Raw genomic sequence first — 23,234 nt, forward strand, 5'->3', positions numbered from 1 at the left:
GGTTCGCTTTCAAGTCAATACCTCGCTCTTTACGCTACAGTATTTTTAGTGATTTGAAAAGAGCTATCTATTCTAGTTAAACGGTCTTTGTGATTAAGGGGTTTGTGATTTAAACAAAATTTTAACTTTAGCGCAAAGAGCGTGGTATTGACCAAGGGGAGAACCCTCTCATATACGTAAAAACATATATGTAATAAAAAAAACCTTAAAAACAAGGCGATAAGGCTCAATAGTAATCGAAACTTTAAAAAACGGAATTTTCATGTCAATAAATGTACCAAAAGAATGGGCTTATATTGCTGATTCTAAATATATAAATTTTATTAAGTTTAGTATTACTCATCAAAGGCTCCCCTACAAGTGATCGAATTTTAATGAAAATCACACCGTCAGATTCAGCGTATCAGAAAACCCTATTACATTGGTTTCAAGCTCATATCTGCAAAAATGTGTAACTTTGTACTTTTTGCCAGAAGAGATCACGGATGCGTGTTTATTTTTTTTTTTTTTTTAAGTGGTAATCGTACCGACCCCGTGGTCCTACAACATCAAGAGAGAGCTCATTCGAACGGAAATTAAGAGTTATAGTGCCCTTTTCAGAGACCAAAAATGCTGGAGAGTAACTTGGCCCCCTCCCATGCCCCTTTTTTCCCAATTTCGTCTGATTGGCAAAGGAACAAATTTGTTTGTACTTTCATCAGAGATATTTATTATAATTAACGGCCTTTGTGATTAAGGAGCCATTCTTAAAGAATTGGAACATGATTTGAATTTAACTTAAAGAGCGAGGTATTGACTAGGGGGCGAACCCCATAATATACGTAATAAAAATATACGAATATAGAAATTCGTTACGTAAGTTAATTTGTAAATTACGTCAGAACCAAATTTAGAGAAAGCCATTTAGCAAAAGAAAAAAGAAATTAATATGCAAATTTTGTTTTACTTATTCAATAACAGTTAGCAAAAATAAAAGCTGCATTAACTAAAAAACGATCAGAAATTAAATAAAAAAAACAAGTTTTTGAAACTGAAAGTAAGGAGCGACATTAAAACGAACAGAAATTATTCCGTATATGAACGGGGATGAACCGTCCTCTACGCCTCGCTCTTTACGATAAAGTTTTTTATTGTTTAAAAAAATAAAGTTGTGGGAAAGTCAAACTTTAGTGTAAAGAGCGAGGCGTTGAGGAGGGGACATCCCCTTTCATATACGGGATGATTTCTGTTTGTTTTAAGTTTTAATGTCGCTCCTTACTTTCCGTTTAAAAAACTTGTTTTTTTTATTTAATTTATGTTAAGAATATATAGCTAATACATACTTCAACTATTATGCAAGGGTTCTGAAACGCCAAAGCCATTTCGTTTCTACCAGATGTCTACTTCTCTTGATGAATAACAAAGAAGACCAGTTTCCAGCCAGCGACTTGTGAAGTTTTGAACTCATGAATAGGTTCGAATCTGTTGTAAATTTAAGCTGTGATTTGAGAAAGACTGATGAAAACATTAATGTTTGCCGTCAACATTGATCGCACCGGCGCAGCTTGCTGTTTTTGGCCCTGCCGCCGCCGGTCTTCCCTCATCGGCGCGGCGCCGGGGTCTAATTATAATTGTGTTGTATATGCACTTTAATTGCTGTATGACAAAGCATAGTTGCATTATTTTGATTCCTCTGTTTTAACATAGGCTGTGACTCCAGGTGAATAGCCCCTTACAAACAGCAAGGTAAGTGATACATGATCAGGTTCAGTGAATATTGACTGAAGTGATACCCAAGCAAGCTAGTGATTACAGAAGACACAGAACAATCAAGTTATACGAACGCATATGACCTATTGGTCAAACACATCAAACTCCAAAAAACAACAATAACCATCACAATCATCATAAGCACAATGAAAAAATTATAAAGGTGATATAGAGATGGGGATTCAAGCCCTGATCATGATTTCACGCTTTGAAACTAACTTTCTAGGAAATTTATATTAACTTATTTTGAAAATATATTAATTGCTCATCCAGACGCTCCATTTTGTTGCTGCTGTGTTGACTTTTTCATAGCAGAACATAAACTTAGACAACGTGAAATTCTAAGTAAAAATCGAGTCTTTTTAAACTTGCCTAAGTTACGGACATAATTTGCTCCGTAAGATTACAAAACGTTACGTAAAGTCTAAGCTAATGAGAATGGTTCTACAACGCAGTGTGAAAGAAACGTTAATATCACTGTGCAACCTCTAATCCATATTAATTTACACTTATTGCAAGATTAGTCACTATTAAACAAATATTAATTAAACAAAGGGACTAGAGGTAGCAATTCATTGGGTAACGTTTTAAGAAATATGGGAGAGATTGGCAACCACCACTAGACCATTATTACAACTGAATTTGCTGCAAATCCAAGAAAGAAAAGAATTACTTGTAATAGAATGGACCATGTTATAAAAAAGGAAAGAATGTATAAGCCAACTTCCTTCACAAAAAAAATTATTATATGCCCTCCTCCACTGTTCCACTCTTCTTTTCTTCAACAAAAGGAGCTGCATGATGATAAATAAGCTTGAGTGCGGATTCAAACTTCTCGCAAGTAATCTGAAAGATAGGAATAAAATAAGTTTCCTATTTTCGACGTAAAACCTTCAATTAAGTATTTTTTTAAGACCTCATTGCCTTTCCATGACGAACAAATAAACATTTAAATGGGGATAAGTCCATTTATTAGACGGTGAAAACAGATACAAAAGTCTGGATATTTCGACCACTTACACATCTCGTCATCAACAGAAACACTAAAGTATCAAAATTAAAACTAACATATTTATACAGAATAAAATAATAACTTCCGGTTCATCACTATATTTGTCTGAAAGAGTTCAATAACTGGGGTCATCCAAAGTCTTGATTCGTAAATTTCTTCTTTGATATTGCCTAAATGCAAGTTTAATTTTTAATAAGGCGGAAAAAGCTTCTTCTTCTAATTGCAAAAGGAATGTTTTTGAATTTATAGCTATATACTTCATTAGTCACATCTCCCTTATATATGATGTATTTTCGACGCAATACCTTCACTTAGTGAATGACTTGTTAAACCGTTTGACTTGTTAAATTCACAAACAATTAGTTATTAGCTAGCGGTAACACATTTGTAAATAAAATTAGTCTGAACAAATTTGTACAGAGACGGCAGGAACATCTTTTTATTCTGAAGAGGGAGGCGACACTTGGAGGGAAAGCTAATTGAAGAAAAAATACAATTTCGCCTTCACTGGGATTGGTCTAACACACTCCCGGACTGAAAATTGCCTCCTCGAAATGCCATTTTTTCATGATTTAAGCTCCCCTCTCCAACCTTCAACTAAGGGTCGGACCTGTGCGTAACCTATCAGTCTTTGGAAGCAGAATTAATGAAACCTAATCGTTTTAACTTGCATTAAAAAAAAAAAAAAAAAAAAAAAACTCAAAGACTGAAACCAAAAACCCCGATGCAGCTTTTAATTTATAATTAATATTGGTTTCTTTCGTTATAAAAAAAAAACATAAAAAGCAGAGCTCATAAAAAGAACATAAACTCCGATGTAACTATTAATACATATAATATTACTAGTAGATTTTTCATTTTGACTTTACTCCTAGGCTCCAAAATCATAGGAGTTAAACAATATAGCCTAAAGATATGTTATAAATTGATAAATTTTGACACCAGCCATTCAATGTAAATCCTTCCTGATTCCCCGCCCCTATATCCAATCACCTTAATTACTATCCACAGCCTCAAATAACCAGGATTTAACGCATTTTAACAGGAAACGGAAACGACAAATCCTGATGTGCTTGTTGATTTATAATTAATGTTAGCTTCCTTCGTAAAAAAAAAAAAAGAAAAAAAAACCTACATAAATAGCACAGCTCATATTGACCAAATTTCGTTAATTTGAAATCCAACTACAAGGCTTAGCACCTCAGAAAAGGTGAAAAAGGCGTTTCCAAACGATATATTCCTCCCTTTAACAATTTGGTCAGGAGTGGTTAATAAAAAAAAGTCCCATTCGGGAGGGGGAGGAGGAGGGAGGTAAACTTTTGCGTAGCTTTAACGAACTTTCACATGGAACCTTCACAAGTGATACCACTTACAAGATGTCTCTTTTAAAGTACTACTAAGTATGAACTTAACAAGTTTTACCTCCCCTAAAAATAGTACCAAGGACAGTGAAAATCAAATCTGACTGCTCTGAAATAAGAAAAAGCTCTTTTGTACAGTTACATCATTATTCTCATTAGCACATATCGCGACTGGTGCGTTGACACCATGTACGACAAAAAATCAAACTATTCAGTAATTTATAATAAAAAAAACTAGTGTGTACACATTATTAGCAAAGAGATAAGGATTGTTTTTGTCAGTCAGGAATGGAAGTATAAGGGATGGGATTGTTTCATTGCAACTGGAAATCACGCTACCAGAAACTGTATCAGATACTTTTTAGTCATTTTGGTAAAAAAAAAAAAATTCCCAAAGCAAGGATTGAATCCAGTCGGAGCAATATTGATTTACAATGACTTCACATTGATAATGCACCATATTTAAAAGACTAGAATTATAGAGCTCGTTGAGAATCATCTTTTAATGAAATTCAAATTATTCTATAGCCTAATTTTCGCGGAATAGATCTTTTTTCATTTGAAATACAAAACAAAAATCACACGAAAACTTTCGATTTCGTTCTTGAATTTAGACCATGGGTCGGCAACCCGCGAGGCGTATTGGCACGGCCCGCAAAACCCTCACTGCAACGCACCTGAGGGACCATATTACTCACCATAACAACACACAACGAAGTGAAAGGGTGTACCATCTAGCATTCTCGAAAAATCCGTAAGCCTCATCTAGCATAGTTAGTTTGATTTTCAACTATCCAGACCAATTGTTTTGGTATGTTAAAATTTTTGTTTTTGAGCAAACCTTTCTCAAAGTTTGGGAAATACACCCCAAAAAATACTTTGTCTTTAGATTTTCTTTGTTTATTCTTTTTTAGTTCAGTAAACTGTAGCGCTTGGGGTACCAAATGAAAGCCAAATTATCTGTTCATGTTAGGTAGTCATCATGTGGCGAAACATTCAGAAGAAAAATCAACGCTTGATTTTGCAAATTGTTGTCATCTGGTATATAGTGGGACAGGAAAATATGGTAAACACTGGGACATTTCCCAGCATGTATCAGATGAAACCCATCTACAAAATCGAGGGTAATTTTTTTTCAAATGGGTTAAAGTGCAACCAAATTGTCAAAGTAGCACGAATACAATATATCAGGAACAGAATAGATATTAAGTTTTCACTTTCAGGGAAACTAGAGGGGGAGTAAAACTAAATCAAAAGGTACAATACATATCCAGATTGCCAAAAGAGTATATGTGCAATATCCCAGGAAAAAAGGGGGTACGTTGGAACTTTTAGAGCATATTATTGGGAATATTGAACAAAATCAAAAGACTATGTCCATCCAACTTTGCCATAAGGGCATGTTATAACATACTAGGAATGGATAAAGGTATTGAGTTAAAACTTAGGGACCGCTTGAGGGGGGTTCAAAACTAAATATGGATGTTGAAACGGTCTATCTGTAAAATGTGTGGTACAGCTAAGGACATAAAGACGAAACTATAAAGAAAAATTTCCAAGTATATTGAACAATGTCAATATGTACTCTGTGCATGCAGGTTGTCAAAAGGGCATATGAACAATATCTGAAAAACAGCTGAAAGCAATAAATTGAACCTTTGACGGCTGCTACAACTACTACTTATGCAATTACTATTACTACTATTGTGACTCTTTCAAACTGTGACTGCTTTTGACTGTTTGAATTTGTGACTACTTGCAACAGCAAATATTTGTGAATGTGACTGATTGCGACTGTGACCCCAACTAATTGTAACTACAAAACTACAATTGCCAGTGCATACGGCTTTGACTGCATCAAATACTTTGCTATAGCAAACAACAAGACAATCCCTCAAAACTGGAGCAATGCCAAAAAGACAGGGATAGACTGGCTGGTAGGTTTTCGAGCTTCAAATCTACAACTGTTACTACGCAAGCCTGAACCCACAAGCTTGGGTCATGCAACGCGCTTTAACAGAGTCAACATTGAACAGTTCTTCTCAAGCCCAAAGTCAGTTCTAGAAAAGCTTCCTTTTAATGCACGTGACATATACAACTGTGCCGAAACTCTGTGACCACAGTTAATGTTCTTCCTAAAGTGTTTAGGGAGAGGGGTCTGATGATATTATGCAAGGCAACATCATCAGAGAGAGCTGTCCTTGTGACCATGGTCGGGACTGGTTCTGCAAGCTGTCAGTATTTACCACCTGAATTTATATTTCAAAGGAAAAATATTCAGCCTCACATGCTAACTGGCGCTCCAGCTAGCTCAGCAGGTGGATCAGTCAAGATCTATTTTTGAAATATATTCATCACCTCAAGGATATATTCACATCGATCATTTTCCAAATTGCAAGAAAGCAGTAGAAGAAGCTGGTATAAATTTGGTTTGGCAAAACAATAAAATTAGAAGTGCATTAATACAAGTTCAAACTGAGTTTGAAAACCGGGTTCCTGATTTCACAAAGATCTCACGTAAGGTGGATATTTTCAAAAGCCCCTTCGCAGTGGACATCAGTATACAAATATTTGTGAGCAAACTTTTTCAATTCTGTATTATCGAAAAAACTAACACTGTTCTCGGTTATCGGACATACATTTAGACGTAATATTTCACGTCTCTACTATAAAAATACAAGCTAACGTAACAAAAACTTGCAAATCAAATGCAACAACGAAAATCTCATTGATTGTATTAGCTACAATAAATTAAGTAAAAATGTACATTAAACGCTTTATTTTTAAACCTAAAATATTTATATATAAATATTGCAGATGTACTCTACTTATTATAGTATACCGGACAATACTAGACTACAGTGTAATGAAATGTGACCTAAGTGCGGCCCGCGTGATATCCCAACGTAAACTTTTGGCCCTTTTACAACAAAAGGTTGCCGAACCACGATTTAGACTAAAAATCTGTTTAATGGGAGGTTCCTCAAATAGTAAAACATAATAAATAGTAAAATATAATAAATAAATAAAAATAATAAATAAATTTATTATTATTAAACGAAAAGTTTGGATGTAGCTAATTTTTGGAACACGGAAAAGAAACGAAAATAGAAGTGGTAAAATAAAAATTTAACTAAATCACTGTGGACTAGTGTATTTATTCTATGATTAAATCTAAAAAATTCACCCAAGAAATAATTTTACTGCACTATGGCCACTTAATTTTAATAACAAGTTTAGATAAAATTTACCAAACTGTCTAGCGTGGAAATTCCAATTGTCACATTGGAAAAAATATGAGGTTTAAAAGGGTTAAATAAATCGTGAGAAAACGTTTCTATAGCCGAAAGTGAACTCTGGGACATCCTAGGGGTTGAATCTAGAAGAAGAAAAATTAAACAAGAAAAACGGGTTTTAATTTTTATAAAGCCTTGAATAAATACAATAAAATAAACACTTAATTAAACAAACACAAAAAACGTCACATTAAACAAATGTTTAATTCACATTAAACATTAAACAAACGTCTCCTCACAGTATGTAAATACTTATCTTATCTACTTATTTTATATACTGTGAGGAGACGGTTGTATCACAATAGACATTCGATTTTGTTTATACGCCAGTGCATGGAAGTGTTATTTAATATGTGAGTTTTGATTCCTACTTATTTATATTTCTTTTCTTTTGTTTTTTTTCTCTTCGTCTGTTTTATTTTGATGTAAGTTAAGTTTTTAAAAAGAACATTTTTTGTTTCATTCTCTCCTTTTTTTCCGTTGAGAAAGGCTCCCGGACGTGGGGCCAAAATATTCGGAGTGCGTTTGTTTAATTAAGTGTTTATTTTATTGTATTTATTCACTGCTTTATAAAAATTAAAACCCGTTTTTCTTGTTTAATTTTTCAAAAATGGAAAAGCAGTGTGGTCTAAGAAATTATTCAGAAGAAGAAGAAGCGAAAATATTAACCGAAATAAAGCCATACCTTAGTGTCCTTTAGCTTGCCTTCAACACCAGTCATCTTTACTTTCAAGGATTTTATTTCATCTTCAGCTTTTTTAAGCTTCTCATTGGTTGATTCATATTTTGAGCGAACGTTTGAAAGCTCACCTTGATTCTAAAAATAAATTTTACAAGGTGAGTGGCAAGATCAGACACAAATGTTACGTTTAAGTTTCTTTTGTTTCGATGCCATAGACACAAGTCTAATCCTAAAAAACATACCATTAGATAAAATTAAAATATCTTTCTAATATTGTTAATACTTGAAACCAGGACAAAGCGGTGATGGAGAACTTTGAGGTCACTCCTAGCCCTTCTCTGATTAATATATACTTTCCTAACATTACTCATTATGCTCATTTTTTAATTTCAATTGAGCTCATTTTTTGCTCATTTGCTCATTTTTTAATTTCAATTTCAATTTAATTTAATTCATTTTTTAATTTCAATCAACACCATTATCATATGGCTCTTCAGTGCATTTTCTAAAATTGTTTTTGCGGTCCTGTCTGTCATTCAGTCAGTTGACCAATATGTAAAATAATTATACAATTCTACACCATCGGTTTTCATATGCCTTAGGATTACGTTATTTAAAATATGGATACAATTTACCAAACAAAGTATGTACTCTCCCAAGAGATAGAGACTTTGATACTACTACTACTAACAACTCACTTCAGCACCAAGCACCAAGAAACTTTGTTAATCAGACAAATAATCTAATAGAATGCAGGGACGTTTGGAGATGCTTCACATTCTCACACCAGCAATCTGATATTCGATTATTATTCTAACCTTCAATTGAGCAATATCTGCCACTACCATATGTCTGTCAGTATATTTTCCAGAAATCTTTTTTAACATTCTAATTTAATCCTGATCATTAACAAGACAATAATCCACATTACTTGATTTCAAATAGTTAAATTTTGACAGGAAAAACGCAGACATTAGATATTTCCTTTTTCGGGTTTTGACCCAACCCCAGGGGAAAACTCCAGTATATATCCACACCTCTCCAAGTTTTGACAAACCTTCACCAATATTCTAAATGATTATACTCGAGAGTGAAATTTAGCTTTTCTTTATTGCTCACGATGACAGCATTTTTGAAAGTTTTCAATCCTGGCATGATTTGAGAATCGGTCAGAAATAAAAAAAGAACAAGCTTTTTCAACTGAAAGTAAGGATTACCACTACTGCTGCTAACAACTCACTAAAGCACCAAGCCGTCTGAGGCCAATTCAGCTACGCTCTGTTTGATATCACTGTATATTATATTAACAGGAATTCAAAACGCAAAATTAAAAATTTTGTGAAAACATAGTCTAGATTATTTATCTTATAAGCAGATCAATATTAACCAGAAGTATAATTGAAGAAAAAAAAATGGGAAAAGGGCTACAATACAACGTAGTTATGGCAGACTACCTGCCTATGCACAAGAATAAAAATAAGATGCATAGAAAAGGGAACATACAAATATTTTTTGAGCATATATGTCTACTTTTTGTCACGTTCTTGTTTTTGTGCGATCGATAATATTTACTATGATAGTCAATGCGATAGCAGAATTGGCATATTTTACAGAACATTCGCGTAGAAATACAACTAGATTCCATTACCCTTAATAGTTTACACTTTCTTTGCTATAACTTGGCAATCGTCCAAATTTGTTATTTTTTATTATTTATTTATATTTTATCACAACAGTCACAAGATCGGATATATTACCACTGTTTGGGCTGTTTTTCTAGAAGTAAGATAAGATATTAATTTCAAAAACGTTCTCACGTTCCCAGATTGGCCAAATTTTCACCTCGGAGTCTAAAAAAAAAAAAAAAAAAAAAAAAAAAAAAAAAAAAAAAAAAAAAAAAAGCGAAATTGATAGGCCAATACCTTAAAAAGAAGGTAAAATAAGTTAGCATCAAAACATAAAATGATGCAAATAAAAATCAAAACAATTAAAATTAATTAAAAAATCAAAACAAAACCAAAACAAGGAAAACAGAAGAACAGTAATAGCAAAATAAATTAAAAAGGCAAAATAATTTGGTATCCAAAGTATAAAATGCTTCAGATAAAAAATCATACAAAACTGGCTAAAGAATACATTAACATTAACACATAACAAGGCCGAACGAGTCATTCGTTGAATAAATTAGGTCGAGGCGTCATACCATAAAAATGGTAGAAAAATAAGAAGAGAGAAAGTGGTAACATACTAACATTTAAAATCGCATGGCAATGTTAAGAATATAGAAATGAAAACTTTAACAAATGGATAAAATAAAAATATTAATAAAAAAGTTTTAGGTAACCACTGTTTGGCTAGCCTGATAACCCCTACTTTAGAGGTGATTAAAAATTGCACGGCAATGTTATGTATATAGTCATGGAAACTTTCAAAATACCCAGTTTTCTGCTTTGAAATTATACGGTTCTTGAGTTTTAATTTTAATTGAAAGAAAATAAATAATTAAATAAAAAAGAACATATTCCTTAGTTCGGGGTCAACAAGAAAGATATCCTTCTCTTTTCTTCCTCGGAAAAAAAATGTCTTTTTGGAAGTAAATCTCTATTTGTTTGATGTTATGAAGCTTCTGGTTATTTTAGGCTATTTTTTTAGACGCCATTATTTGGCACTCTGATAATCTCTACTTTGGGAGTGATTAAAAATTGCACGGCAATATATAAAAAAAAGAAACAAAAAAATAAATACCTTTCTTAGTTCAGAGTCAACAAGGAGAATATCCTTCTCTTTCTTTTCGGCTTGTTGCAACAGCTGTTCTAAATTAAATGTGCGTCCGTCATAAGTGACAATTGCCGCGTCTGTTGTCTCCTGAGCCTTTGCGGTAACCGCTTTCTCTTCCGGGATCAAGTGAAGATTACCTATAAAAATGACTTCGTTAAGAATTATGTTCCTCATCAAAGTTTTTGGTATATTACCTGTGGTTTTAATTCATTTAATTTATGTGAGAAACAAAAACTTGTAATTATTCGATGACTGAGATTCGGCTGTATCAATCTGCCGAATTATATTTTTGAAATTTGCTTTAAAAAAAATTTTAAACTGAAAAATACGTCAAAATTGGTTGGAAATATGTGAAAAAGGTATCATTTTCCTATTTTTTAAAGCAAGTTTAGATTGCTCAAAAAATAAAACTCTAAGTTTTACTAGCTCTAAGTTTTAAGCTCTTTTTGTAACTCAGTTTTATGCATTTAGTTTTATATTCTATCAAGTGCATTGTTTTAAACGTTTGACAAAGTTTTCTAAAGAAAATTTTTAAGCCCAGCGAAAAATATGTAAATTTTAATGTAAATAGTTTTTCATGCTTCTGGGCCTCAAAGTTTGAGCTGAAACTCAACTACGGAACGATAGCAAAATTGTTGTTTTTCGTTGACCAATCAAAATCGTAATAGAGTAGAAAAAAAGGTGCTCAAAATTTAACATTAAATCGCTAAGGTTTATTGATCTGCCGAATTACATTTTTGAAATTTGTTTTACATCATTTAAAATAGAAAATATGTTGGATTTTGGTTGAAAATCAGTGAGAAAGGTAATATTTTAATAATTTGTAATCAAGTTTAGATTGCTTCCAAAGTAAAAATCTAAGTAGAACTATAATCCTGACTCGGTGAATTAACAGACCTGAAAGTAAAGATTCCGATGATACAAGTATTTTGTTAATTCAGTGAAAGTTACAGCTACGGACTTGCCGCAAAATATTACATTTCAGAGTGAATCTACCTTGAAAGTAAAACGACAGCGTTAGAATAAACATTTCCACAAAATCTTACTTGAAACTCGCAATTACCCCCAAGAGAAGCAGAAAATTATGAATGATTAATATGATAAAGAGAATCTTCACATTTCACAAAACTTTAATAAAAAGAACAATCTTAGAAAAAAAAACTTTGTAATTGTTACATTTCACTAGAACATTTGATTTCAAGTCCAAATTATTGTCTCGTTATTTGCCGTATGTCCGTAGTCCGCAGTCCGTGCCGTAGTCCAAAGCTTTGCTCGTTATTTGCCGTATGAACGGGCTATTAAACAATTCACGGGATAAGAATTTATTATCTTTTCTTCCTTTAATTCCCATTCTTCCTCACTGTAGTAAAATTTAAAACATAAGAATTCCACAAATCTTACTTGAAATTGACAGTCACCTTCAAGAAGAAGCAGAAAATGATGAATAATTCTGCTAAAAAGAATCTTTATATGTAATACAAATTGTTATATATTAGGAAAACTTTAAAAAAAAAAATGGTTTTATAAAAGGGACAATGAGCTTTGTAATTTTTAAACTTGAAAAGTTTTTTTTTTTTTTTAATAAATAAATCCCACCTCCTCTCCGCTCGGTGACATAATAATCTTTTTCACTTCATTCAAAGTTTAATGTCACCTACACTAATTTAAAAACATCTTTCATTTTTTAATTTGGGTAACCAAACATAATTGATGAAGACAAGGTATACTACAAAAAAATACCATTCCCAATTAGCAGGGTGCCCTTCCGCCATAGGGAGAAACTTGCTAAATGTGTGTTGAGAATAAAGCAGTCGGATCATGACTATTTAAGTATTTGTGACTTAAACTGCGACCTTACTGACACTGACAGTCCTAGAACACAAATAGCTTTAGGAGTCTTACCAGAAGGCTTCAAGGTTGTGAATAAAGATATAAACTTCAGTTATTGTCATAATAGTGGCTCTGTATCTAATCTCAACCATGTTGTTACATCATTCAGTATACAGAATGAATTTTTGTCGGCATTAATAGGTGGTACACTTACCAATGACTTACCTATATGCTTGAGTTTCGCTTGCCCATTCTCTGAAGTAAAAAAAAGCGCAGTTCCACAGCTCAAAGTTCTGTAAGATTGGACGCTTGATGATGTTGCAATCCAACAGTATCGACAAGTGTGTAATAGCATTCTTGAAAAGATCCAAGTCCCTTTCCTGCTACTGATGTCCAACAGTGACATCCTGGTTGAAGAGCAGAAACTTCTGTTGAACATTTACTCTGCCTCAATATGCTATGCCCTTTGGTGTGCCGAATCAGCAGCCGTACCCTCTCGAAAAATTCGAGTAAACACTGAAATTAAAGGATGGTCCGCTAACCTAAATTTAACAGAAGCATGCCAGACTGCAAAGTTCTGGTTTCGCCTATGGTGTGACAGTGGTAAACCAAGATCTGGGCAAGTCTGGAAAGTGAAGAATCATACTAAACGTGCCTTTGCCAAAGCCTTGTCTAAGCACCGTAGAGAGATAATTGACGAATACAGCAAGAAAAGCAAGTCCGATCCCAAACTCCTTTGGCGGAATTTAGTGAAGCCCAAAGAATCGACCTCTGAGGTCCCCCTTCCAACAAAAGAGGCCTGGAATACTTACTTCACCGATCAGTTCAAAAGTCATGACCAAGCGCTACGGAATTCTTACCGGAGTGAGCTAGATGAAATGCTAAAGTTGCCAATAGAGAACATGGTAGTTAATAGAAGTATAATACGTGAATGCCTGAAATAGGTAAAACAGAAATTTTCGAGAGGTTTCGATAAAATTTGTGGCCAGCATTTACTCTATGGTAGTGAACAACTTCTTGAACATGCATCATTATTATTCCAAATTATCGTTACCAGAGGTATCGCCCCGGATACCTTTTGCATTGGTGTAATAACACCTATTCTCAAACCAGGGAAACATCCTTCCCAGTGCTCTTCATATAGGGCCACTACAGTGTCGACCACACTATCTAAGCTATTTGAGCTACTTATTAGTGATGAAATTAGGAAAAAGTGCTCGGTTCCCCCACACCAGTTTGGGTTCCAGCGATCGCTTGGATGTGAACATGCCCTTTACTCGCTAGTATCTTTACTAACTGACGCTGAGAAGGACAATGATTCTTTAGTTTTAGCAGCCCATGATCTTGCCCGTGCTTTCGATTCGTCTATCCACGAACATATTTTACTCTCTGCAGCAGAGAGAGGCGTAGAAAATTCGGTAATCGGACCCCTTGATCCAATGTATAGTAATCTTCGTGTTAGGATAAAGTGTCCTGGTTGGGATTGTGATATGCCTTTAGAAATTGATATACCAGTGAAAAAGAGTATTAGGCAAGGAGCAGTAAATTCACCAGATTTATTCAATAATTCCGTAATCGAAGTGCAACATGAAGCACCAACAACGTGTATTTTATGTGGGATTGATGTGTCGCTCATAGTTTATGCCGACGGCATTTTAAACATTAGTAGAACCCTAAATGGAATAAAGAGTTGTTTTAGTGCATCAAAGGTAGAATATGTTCGTGTCGGCCATACATTTAACCCATCGAAAACTGAATTTTTATTTTTCAATTATAAAGTGTCGACTGAGGACATATGCATTATGCTAGATGATACGGAGATCAAACCTGTTCCATCACTTACTTACCTTGGAGTCCCGATCGGTACGTCACTCAAGGCCACACGCGTACTTATTATCGCTGATACCCTTAGAAAAGTTCGTTCTGCATATGGAAAGCTTGTCCTGAGCAAGACGAGATTTAGTCGTGATATTTTAGCCCAATTGTATAATGCATTTGTTTTACCGAGTTTTCTCTACATTTCTCCGTTTTGGAGTTGCTTCACACAGACAGAGAAGAAAAAGTTGCGCACGATTTATTTTAAATATGCTAAGTATCTGCTCGGACTACCACCATGGTCCAAAAACCGGTATTTGATCAGTAGATTTGGATTGATAGACCCTGCCTTGGCAGCTCCTGCCAGAGTAGCGAGTTTTCATAAAAATTTCATGACTCTAGGTCATCCTTGGGTAACTCTTCAGGGACAGACTTGAGTTGAATTTGTTATTTGAATGTCGATGTTGAGGGCCCATTTAATTGTATATATTCGTGTTAAACCGTACTTTATTGTTTTTCTTTTCTTTTTCTTTTTGCATTTTTTTTTTCACTTTTTTATACTCTGCCGCCCATTGTATCTTTTACAGTTTTGGCAGGTAATAAATCTATATTATTATATTATTATTATATTATAATATATTATATATTATCTTCCGCTTCCTTTGATTCCCATGCTTCTGCACTGCATCCACATTCACCTTATTTCTAGGAAGCTTATTTCTAAGAAGGACATCTTAATACTTTCAAATATTCACTTTAACAAGTTATCATAATAGAAAAGTCTTAACGAGTTCTAACAGTTCTCTCCTGTGGCTCGCCAAGTTTTCAGGGTGACAATTCACTAACAGAATGTCAACAAATTAGAAAGAGAGCGAACACAACAAGTTTGATGATATTAGTAATGCAATTTTAAGTAAGTAATGCATTGTATACTTAAAATTAATGCATTTAGTACACTTATTTAAATTTTATTTTAATTACTAATTAAAAAATAATTCAATTAGTATGTTCAAAATGTAACGCATAAGTACGACCCTTTCTATAATATTAGTACGACAGATTCAACGTCTACGAAGAAGAAAAAAAAACAATTTTTTTCTTGAAAAAAAGATTAAGTGACTTTAAAAGCAACAATAATCTTATAAGAAGCAAACTTAGTATGGACGTTAATAACCGTGAACAAGTGAACTGAGCGGAAGGAAGTGGGGCCCAATTTTTTTCTTGAAAAAAGCGGAAGGGGGTGGGGCCATTTAGAAGGCATGAGTGGATGAAAGATTTACGACCATACTCATATATTGCTCTAATTATTTCATACTTAATTTATATTGCTTTCCTTACAAGTTACAATTAATACTTGTCAAGAAATCCAATTAAGGAGGACGAACTATGAAAATGAGCCACGATTAAAAATCAAAAAATAGTTTTTTAATGCGACCATCCCATGTCCCACAACAATATTATACCAATATCAACTAACGACTTTAATGAGCGTGACCCCCCCCCCCCCCCCCAAAAAAAAAAAATTGGAAAAAAATGAAGCAATATTTCCAGATTATAAAGTTAATTTCCTTTAGCTAATTTATTTTCGGAAAATTAGGACGACTTACCAAATTTGGGAAGGGTTTCTTCCTCAGTAACTGGAACTTCAGCTTGACCCTCTTCGAGAATAGGTTTATCAGTGAGTCTTCGGTAATATAGATTGTTCTTACCAATCATTTTTGAGAGTAGCTTTCTGACCTAAAATCCCACTAGTATTAATACGGTGCTGACACTAGCATGGAGGAAGATAGATGGATAGATAGATAGATAGATAGAGAGAGAGAGAGAGAGAGAGAGAGAGAGAGAGAGAGAGAGAGAGAGAGAGAGAGAGAGAGAGAGAGAGAGAGAGCAGAGAGAGACAGAGAGAGAGAGAGAGAGAGAGAGAGAGAGAGAGAGAGAGAGAGAGAGAGAGAGAGAGGGAGAGAGAGAGAGAGAGAGAGAGAGAGAGAGAGAGAGAGAGAGGGGGAAGAGATAAAATGAAAGAGAGAGAGGGGGGGGGCAGGATAGGAAAACTCACTGCAACTCTAACCTGAAGTACGACTGAAGACGTCTCAGCCACTGATAACCGAATTGATCAAATACAGTAAATGGAGATACCTTAGTCATGTGATCCGCAAGCCCAAAACTGGACTACCGAAGGCCGTCCTTCAAGGGCAGTCAAGTGGTAACCGAAGAAGAGGACACCCCAAGACAAAGCTACCGGGCTGACATCACAATACTCAATGCCTCAATCCTACCCAAATGGGCAGATGTCTGGGTGGCTGCAGCGACGAGACATGACTGATGATTCTTCTTGGATGCCTTGGAAGCGCCTCTGGAGGCACAGGAAGATCTAAGGACTAAGACAAGCAACTCTAAGCCAAACACGGGCAACACAATAGCACACACTTTTGCTACATTCCGATGTATTCAAAGCTTTTCTGCTTTTTCACCCCCATGAGGTATCGACTGCCTTTAAATGCTGTCTATCTCTCACCCCATCAGGGAGGTGATCTGCATCATGGATGGCAAAAAACACACCCTTTTGGTAACCTCTCATTCTCCATCCGTAAAACAAGTCCTAGCCATCTTAAAAACTACATCTTTCCCACGGTTTTTTAAATACTGCCATTCAAACAAGTGTCTAAAGTTCTCCTTAGACAAATCCTTTGGAAACATTTAGCCAAAAAATTGCAAAGTAACATAATTCTATACTCTAAGTAACAAACAACTAAAAAATATGTCAATATTATACAATTTTCTAGTGCTGCTAAAAATAACTACCCTGAACTTTTACAAAGAGATGGTTATTTTATAGAAAGAGCAAAACTAAAAATTTACGAACATTGTAGACTAAACGTATAATTTGTTATATAGCAGTTATGCCAAACAACATTTTATTTTATACCTCTACAAGATTTCTACGACTTGATTAGTCGACGAGTAAGGAGTAGACTTCAGGAAATAGAACATGGTTGACTTGACCATGAATGAGCGTTCAGGGATACTGAAAAAAAAAATTAAACGCATTCAAGTGTTTTCAAAAGCTACAAGAACTCTCCAGACATAGCAACCACAAAATAATAAGATTGGCCTACCTGAAAGCCAGGCCTGCTCAGAAAGCGAGCCCTGAAAGAGATGTAAGGGGTATCCAAAGCTACCTGCCACACTCAAGCTCTAAGTAAAGGGTTACCAGCCTTTTGCGCAACCAGCCAGAAACAGCTGCAACAGCACTGTAATTTCCTTTATAACAACTTGAGAACACACTGCAAGCTATTATTTAAATGCCAAAAAATATGTTTTTTTTAAACCATATCGTACTTTAATCGGATTTAAGTACGATACTTTAATCGTACTTTAACCCTCTCCTAACTTTTTACGACCACTCCTTCTATACTAAGAGGCTGGGAAAAAAAACTGTATAGAAGCCACAGCATACTTTACTAAGAGCCCCTAAACGGGGGAACTATGATACAATTAATAGAAATTAATTGAAACAAAAAAGCATCTGAAAAGCAGATAAATATAAAACACAGATTATCTAAATTCATGAAATTAACCAGACAAATCGAAACGAATAAAGATGAAGCTGGAGGGTAAAAAGCATACTTTTTCAAGTCAAATAGTTTAATTTTTTAATTAAAAAATATTCGTTTCTTCTTTTAATCAAAGAGAACAAAAATGATTTTATGCTACTGGAAGAAGCATATTTATGAAATTAATCAATTTAAGAAAACCAATGCCAATTTTCAGAAATATTTGATGAATCTAAAATATATAAATTAAAAGGAAATAAATATTTACAAACTAGAGCAAATGGAAAGTCTCACCTGAGCCCTTGAAAGTCTTAGTCCAAGATTCAAAAGAATTTCTTCCATATCCTTTTCAATAATATATCCACACTGTTCTTGGTCAAAGTATATAAAGCAGAAAAGCAGATGCTTATCTGCGGTGTAATATTTCGTTCTTTTCTTGGCACCCTCAGTGGCTGAACTTGATCTAGAGGACGGCCTTTCGCTCTCTTTGAATATCGCCACTTCCGTCTTCTTGGGAGTTTCCGTCTCCTTGTTTGTCGGCTCCTTTTTCTTATTCTCCTCATCGTCAAGAGAATCAACGACAACGAATTTGGACAGCTATAAAATCCATATAAATAAAAATCAAAATAAAAACAGAATGTTTCAACGTTATTTTGTTCATCATCGAGCGTATCAACAACGACAAATTTGGACAGCTAAGAAATTAGACAAAAAAAAGGATGAAAAAAAAAATTTGGATATAAAAAATTGATATAAATAAAAGACATAAAAAAGTACGTTTCAACGCTTCATCGTTATTTTCTTCACCGTCGAGTGCATCGACAACGACAAATTTGGACAGCTAAGAAATAAAACCAAATAAACGAAAGGATGAAAATTGATATAAGTAAAAAAACAAAATAAAAACAGAAGGTTTCAGCGCTTCCAGGTTATTTTCTCGACCATCGAGTGGAGAAACAACAAAAAACTTGGACAGCCAAGAAATTGAATCAAATAAAAAAAATTTAAGAACGTTTCAACGCATAGAAATTGATTTATAAAGTCAAACCCTTTAAAGTACCCAGGGCAGTAAAAATTAAATCTTGTTCTTTAAACTAGTAGAATGAAAACTTGCAGAACTATTTAAGCATTCAAAATTAGGAAAACTTGGGAACCCAATTTTTAATGAAAAAGACCACCATATGCAGTTATGTAGTTTTAACACTTAGCTGGCACCAAATTTGAAAATAAGGAACATGTGTGACAGATCAGCAGAAAATAAGTGAAAAAATGTATCAACATGAAGCTCTAGATTGTAGAACTTTCCTGATTGTTGTAGCGAAAGACAAACATTGCCATCGATAGGGAGAAAACCGGAAAAAAGTGACTGAAAGAGTGAAATAATGTAAGAATATAACCTAACATCTTGTAACCAAATGGGCTTTGAAACCAAATGCAGGTTTCATTGAATAGCTAGAAATCTAAGCTATGCATTTACATGGTCGTTTTTTAAATTATTTAAGTTTAAAAAAGTTAAATTATTAGTAAATCCAATTTCAACAAGACACCTTTTTACAAAGAAAAATTATACTGTTTTGTTATATTTATCCTTTTAGTGTTTTAACTTTAATCACATAACAATAGTCAGGGCCGTCACGTATGAAGGGGGGCAACCCCCCCCCCCCCATGGTTTGGTCACTCGGTAAAAAAATAAGTCGGTAAAATCGTGAAGCGAAGCGCCATGATTTTTCCGACACCGGTAAAATTCTTTGTTCGGTTAAATAAAGAACACGAAAATTAGACCGAACTTGGTCGGTAACCGGAACAGTTTTACCGATTCCTGCCGTGAGTTTACAGGTGGTGTCACAATTTTCCATTGGTTAAACAGGGAGCATTAAAATAGTGGTGATATGTACCGATCTGAATTTCGGTCGGTAAATGCAGCGGTTTTATCGACTCGTGCAGTGATTTCACGTATTGTGTTCGAAACGGAAATTAAGCTAATTATTGACAAGAAACAATCGGTAAAATGACCAGCCAGTCGGAAAAATCCCTTGCTCCCCTTCCCAAATATTTTGGCCAGTAACGACCCTGAATAGAGTTCGTATTTCCTTCTGATTGCAAAAATATCGTTTTTGTTACTTAATTTTCATTGTATAGAGCACAAATATAAAATTCAATTGTTTGCTTTCGTCGCCATGATGAAAATCTCTCAGGCTTGATGCATTTTCAGTATCATAATAGCACTTATCGAAATATAAGTGCTAACCTTGGGGGTATTAGCCCGGTTTGGCTCCGGTCTCGGTTTTGCGTAAACAACAAATTACCTATGATTAACACACTGGAAATCAACTGATTGTCTGTGTTTGACTTTTATAGGTTAGGTTATGTTTTACGTAAATAGTTTACAGTTTTTTTTTACAGGTCAGCGTGCCAACTATGGTGAAAATCTGCGCGAGACGTAATCTTCATAATTTTGTAACAACCAAAGAAACATCTTAGAAATAGGGGATTTTAGGTACGCATACACCTAAGATGGAGCCAGGGGGTAAAAAAATGTTTTCATTTTGATGTCATCGGTACTTACACATGTTTTAATAATTACTTAATTACTCATTTCTTTTCTACTTTCCACATTTCATATTTAGTAATAACCTGCGTTCCGCCAAATCTCTTAAATGAAATCTTCCATAGCCTTCCAGGTGACAACCCTGCTAATTGCTCATTACTCTAGAATTAAGGGCTCAGCAATAGTAGCATAGTATCACTTTTGGCCACATATGAGAATCAAATAATACCTCAACAACGCTGACACTCAACATTTTTCATATGTTCTTAAATCAACGTTTATGGAATAGCAAAAATCTTTTTGAAATTTCACAAGCGTTTTCAGTACACTCGATAATAACAGTGAAATTGTGTTCAGAACTTTTCACCCAAACGCAAGAAAATCATATTCAAAACACTAAAACAGGAAGCAAAACATAAACTTAACTATAAAACATTAAATTTGAATTTAATATTGAGAATTAATGACTTAAATATTGCTTTTGGGGTTGAGGAACTTCTTAGAATGAATCTCATTTTTGTTTTTACTCAAAGTTTGTTGTACCAAACTGTAACCTGTTTTATTTGCAGATTTTATTGTTGCAGTATATGTAATCTGTTATATGTAATTATGACGGTAGACCTTGTAGTAGAACCTGTAATTATCTTTTTTTTTTATTTATTTATTTATTTAACGGAGGAATCAATCGTGTAACTCCGTTTTTTAAGGTTACTAGAATGCTACCATATCCCAGCCGAAGAAATTTCACCCCTTTTTTCGTAAAAATAAAGGGGGAATTACTATCCCCCTCAGACAAGTTTTGTACTTCTCAATGTGCCCGTTAAATTAATATTTTTTGTCAGCTTCATTTAATTGATTTTTTATGACCAAGATTTATTATTGTTCATTTATCGAGATTAGAGTTCTTCTTCAATTTTTGTTTTAAATTGCACTAGTTTTTGATAAATAGTGCAATTTCGGCAATTTTTGTTCATGACAGGCATTTTGAATCAAACTGCATGTATGACCCCTTATCAGGAGATTAATTAATTATATTAAGGTGGGGTAATCGGATTCTGCATTAAACGAGGTCAATTCCCCTTTCTGAAAGACCTTTAATGTATTCAGGAAATACTAATGCATTCAAAATAGTACCATCAACAACAAAGTATAAATTCTTTTTTTCCTCGAAGCCCTTCTAAAGTCTATGAATAACTGAAAATCAAAATTTTCGTTTTTTTTTGCTTATAAATTTTGACGTCTTTTGGGCAGTATTACATTTTCGTCAGTGTTGCCACGTTGAACCGTAAAAATAAATAAGCAAAATTAATTTGTTGAATTTGACAATGCTTCTCGTCCGTAAAAATTCAAATATTAACAAGGTTTTGACTCGTAAAAACAAACCCCTTCCCTTTTTTGTGTAAAGATGCTAATCAGTAAGCTAGTTTTCAAGCAGGTCACTAACAATCTCTCATTTTTAAAGTTTAATCAGTTATGAACTCGCTTCCGCTGTGTTAACATCTAATTTGTGTTTTCACTCTAGGTATTTGCCAGTCGAAATTCCCCGTGTGTAACTTGAACATTTACAGACCGTGCATGTCCCTCGACTTTCCTAAGTGATATTAGTGACCTTGAAATCAGAGGTGAGATTTTTAGTTCCAAATAGCTTATGTCTGACACAAAGGAATCTCCTGAAAAAGACATAGATGCCTCACCTTTCCTGTCCCAAAAAAGAAACTTAACTAGACCCCCCCCCCCGACTCTTATGTCTACATCAACCCCACATCTTAAGGGGATACAAGCCCTAAACATCCTTCAAGCTAAAGTACTGGTGAAACCTCTGGCAAAAAAAGAAAAAATGATGCAATTAGATATACCCCTGAAGACCCACAACCAGAGATTAGATCACTCCCTGATGATTCCCCACCAATTGAATCACTACTTAGCTCTTTAGATCAGCCATACTATTACATTGTGACCATCAAGAAAACCAATGGTCAATCCAACTTTGTCCGGCCTATCACAAGAGAGCCGAGATCCTCCAAACCTCTGCGAGATTGAACCTGCCCTACTCCACCATATTTACTATAACCCCTAGTCACTTAACCCTCAGCCGACCCTTAAATAGTCAAACTGAAATTTCAAAGGAGCAGAGGATACTGGTCCCACTCCAATAGATAAAGGCTGCTCATTTACCCAATGTTCCACTCAATTTCCTCTACTTAACGCCAAATCGCAGCCTTCCTCTTCCCAACTTCCAGTTCTGTCGCATCCACAAGTTATTCATCATTATAATCAAGAATGGCAAAGGTTAGCTACATACCTCGCAGTTTCCCATCTTACCGAGGTTGGCAGTGAACCAGTTGAACTGAAAAATATCCTTTAAAAAGGGCCATTACTACGCTTCTAGGAGAGGAAATCTGGCAAAAAGCTACGGTCCAACTTTTATCCTTCAAAGAAGGCATGGAATACCAAGGATCCAACTGTTATCCTTCAAAGAAGGCATGGAATACCATTCTAACTCAACATTTCCTACGATCCCAACTGTTACCAAGTCCCCCAGAAATCTGAAAGAATCACCCGCGCCTGAAACGATGGTAGAAGCTCCAAGCCATAGCAAAATAAAAAAA

The 23,234-nt window shown here is 34.5% G+C and overlaps 1 protein-coding gene across 4 annotated transcripts in view; it reads right to left on the bottom strand.

Annotated features, from left to right (window-relative positions):
• Nucleotides 1-2,401: 2,401 nt before the first annotated feature.
• Nucleotides 2,402-23,234, bottom strand: part of LOC148952598 (cell division cycle and apoptosis regulator protein 1-like) — a 63,376-nt gene continuing 42,543 nt past the window's right edge. For all 4 annotated transcript variants that reach the window (XM_089089973.1, XM_089089972.1, XM_089089971.1 and 1 more), the window contains 5 exons: nt 18,372-18,674; nt 16,131-16,260; nt 10,846-11,015; nt 8,104-8,235; nt 2,402-2,595 (listed from right to left, as the gene is read on the bottom strand). In XM_089089973.1, coding sequence (XP_088946099.1) covers nt 2,494-2,595; nt 8,104-8,235; nt 10,846-11,015; nt 16,131-16,260; nt 18,372-18,674 — 837 coding nt within the window. In that variant the 3' untranslated portion in view covers nt 2,402-2,493. The remainder of the gene's footprint in view (nt 2,596-8,103; nt 8,236-10,845; nt 11,016-16,130; nt 16,261-18,371; nt 18,675-23,234) is intronic.

The sequence above is a fragment of the Artemia sp. Qi Xiang Cuo genome, chromosome 5 (assembly GCF_049724085.1).
Source record: "Artemia sp. Qi Xiang Cuo chromosome 5, ASM4972408v1, whole genome shotgun sequence".
Lineage (NCBI taxonomy): Eukaryota > Metazoa > Arthropoda > Branchiopoda > Anostraca > Artemiidae > Artemia > Artemia sp. Qi Xiang Cuo.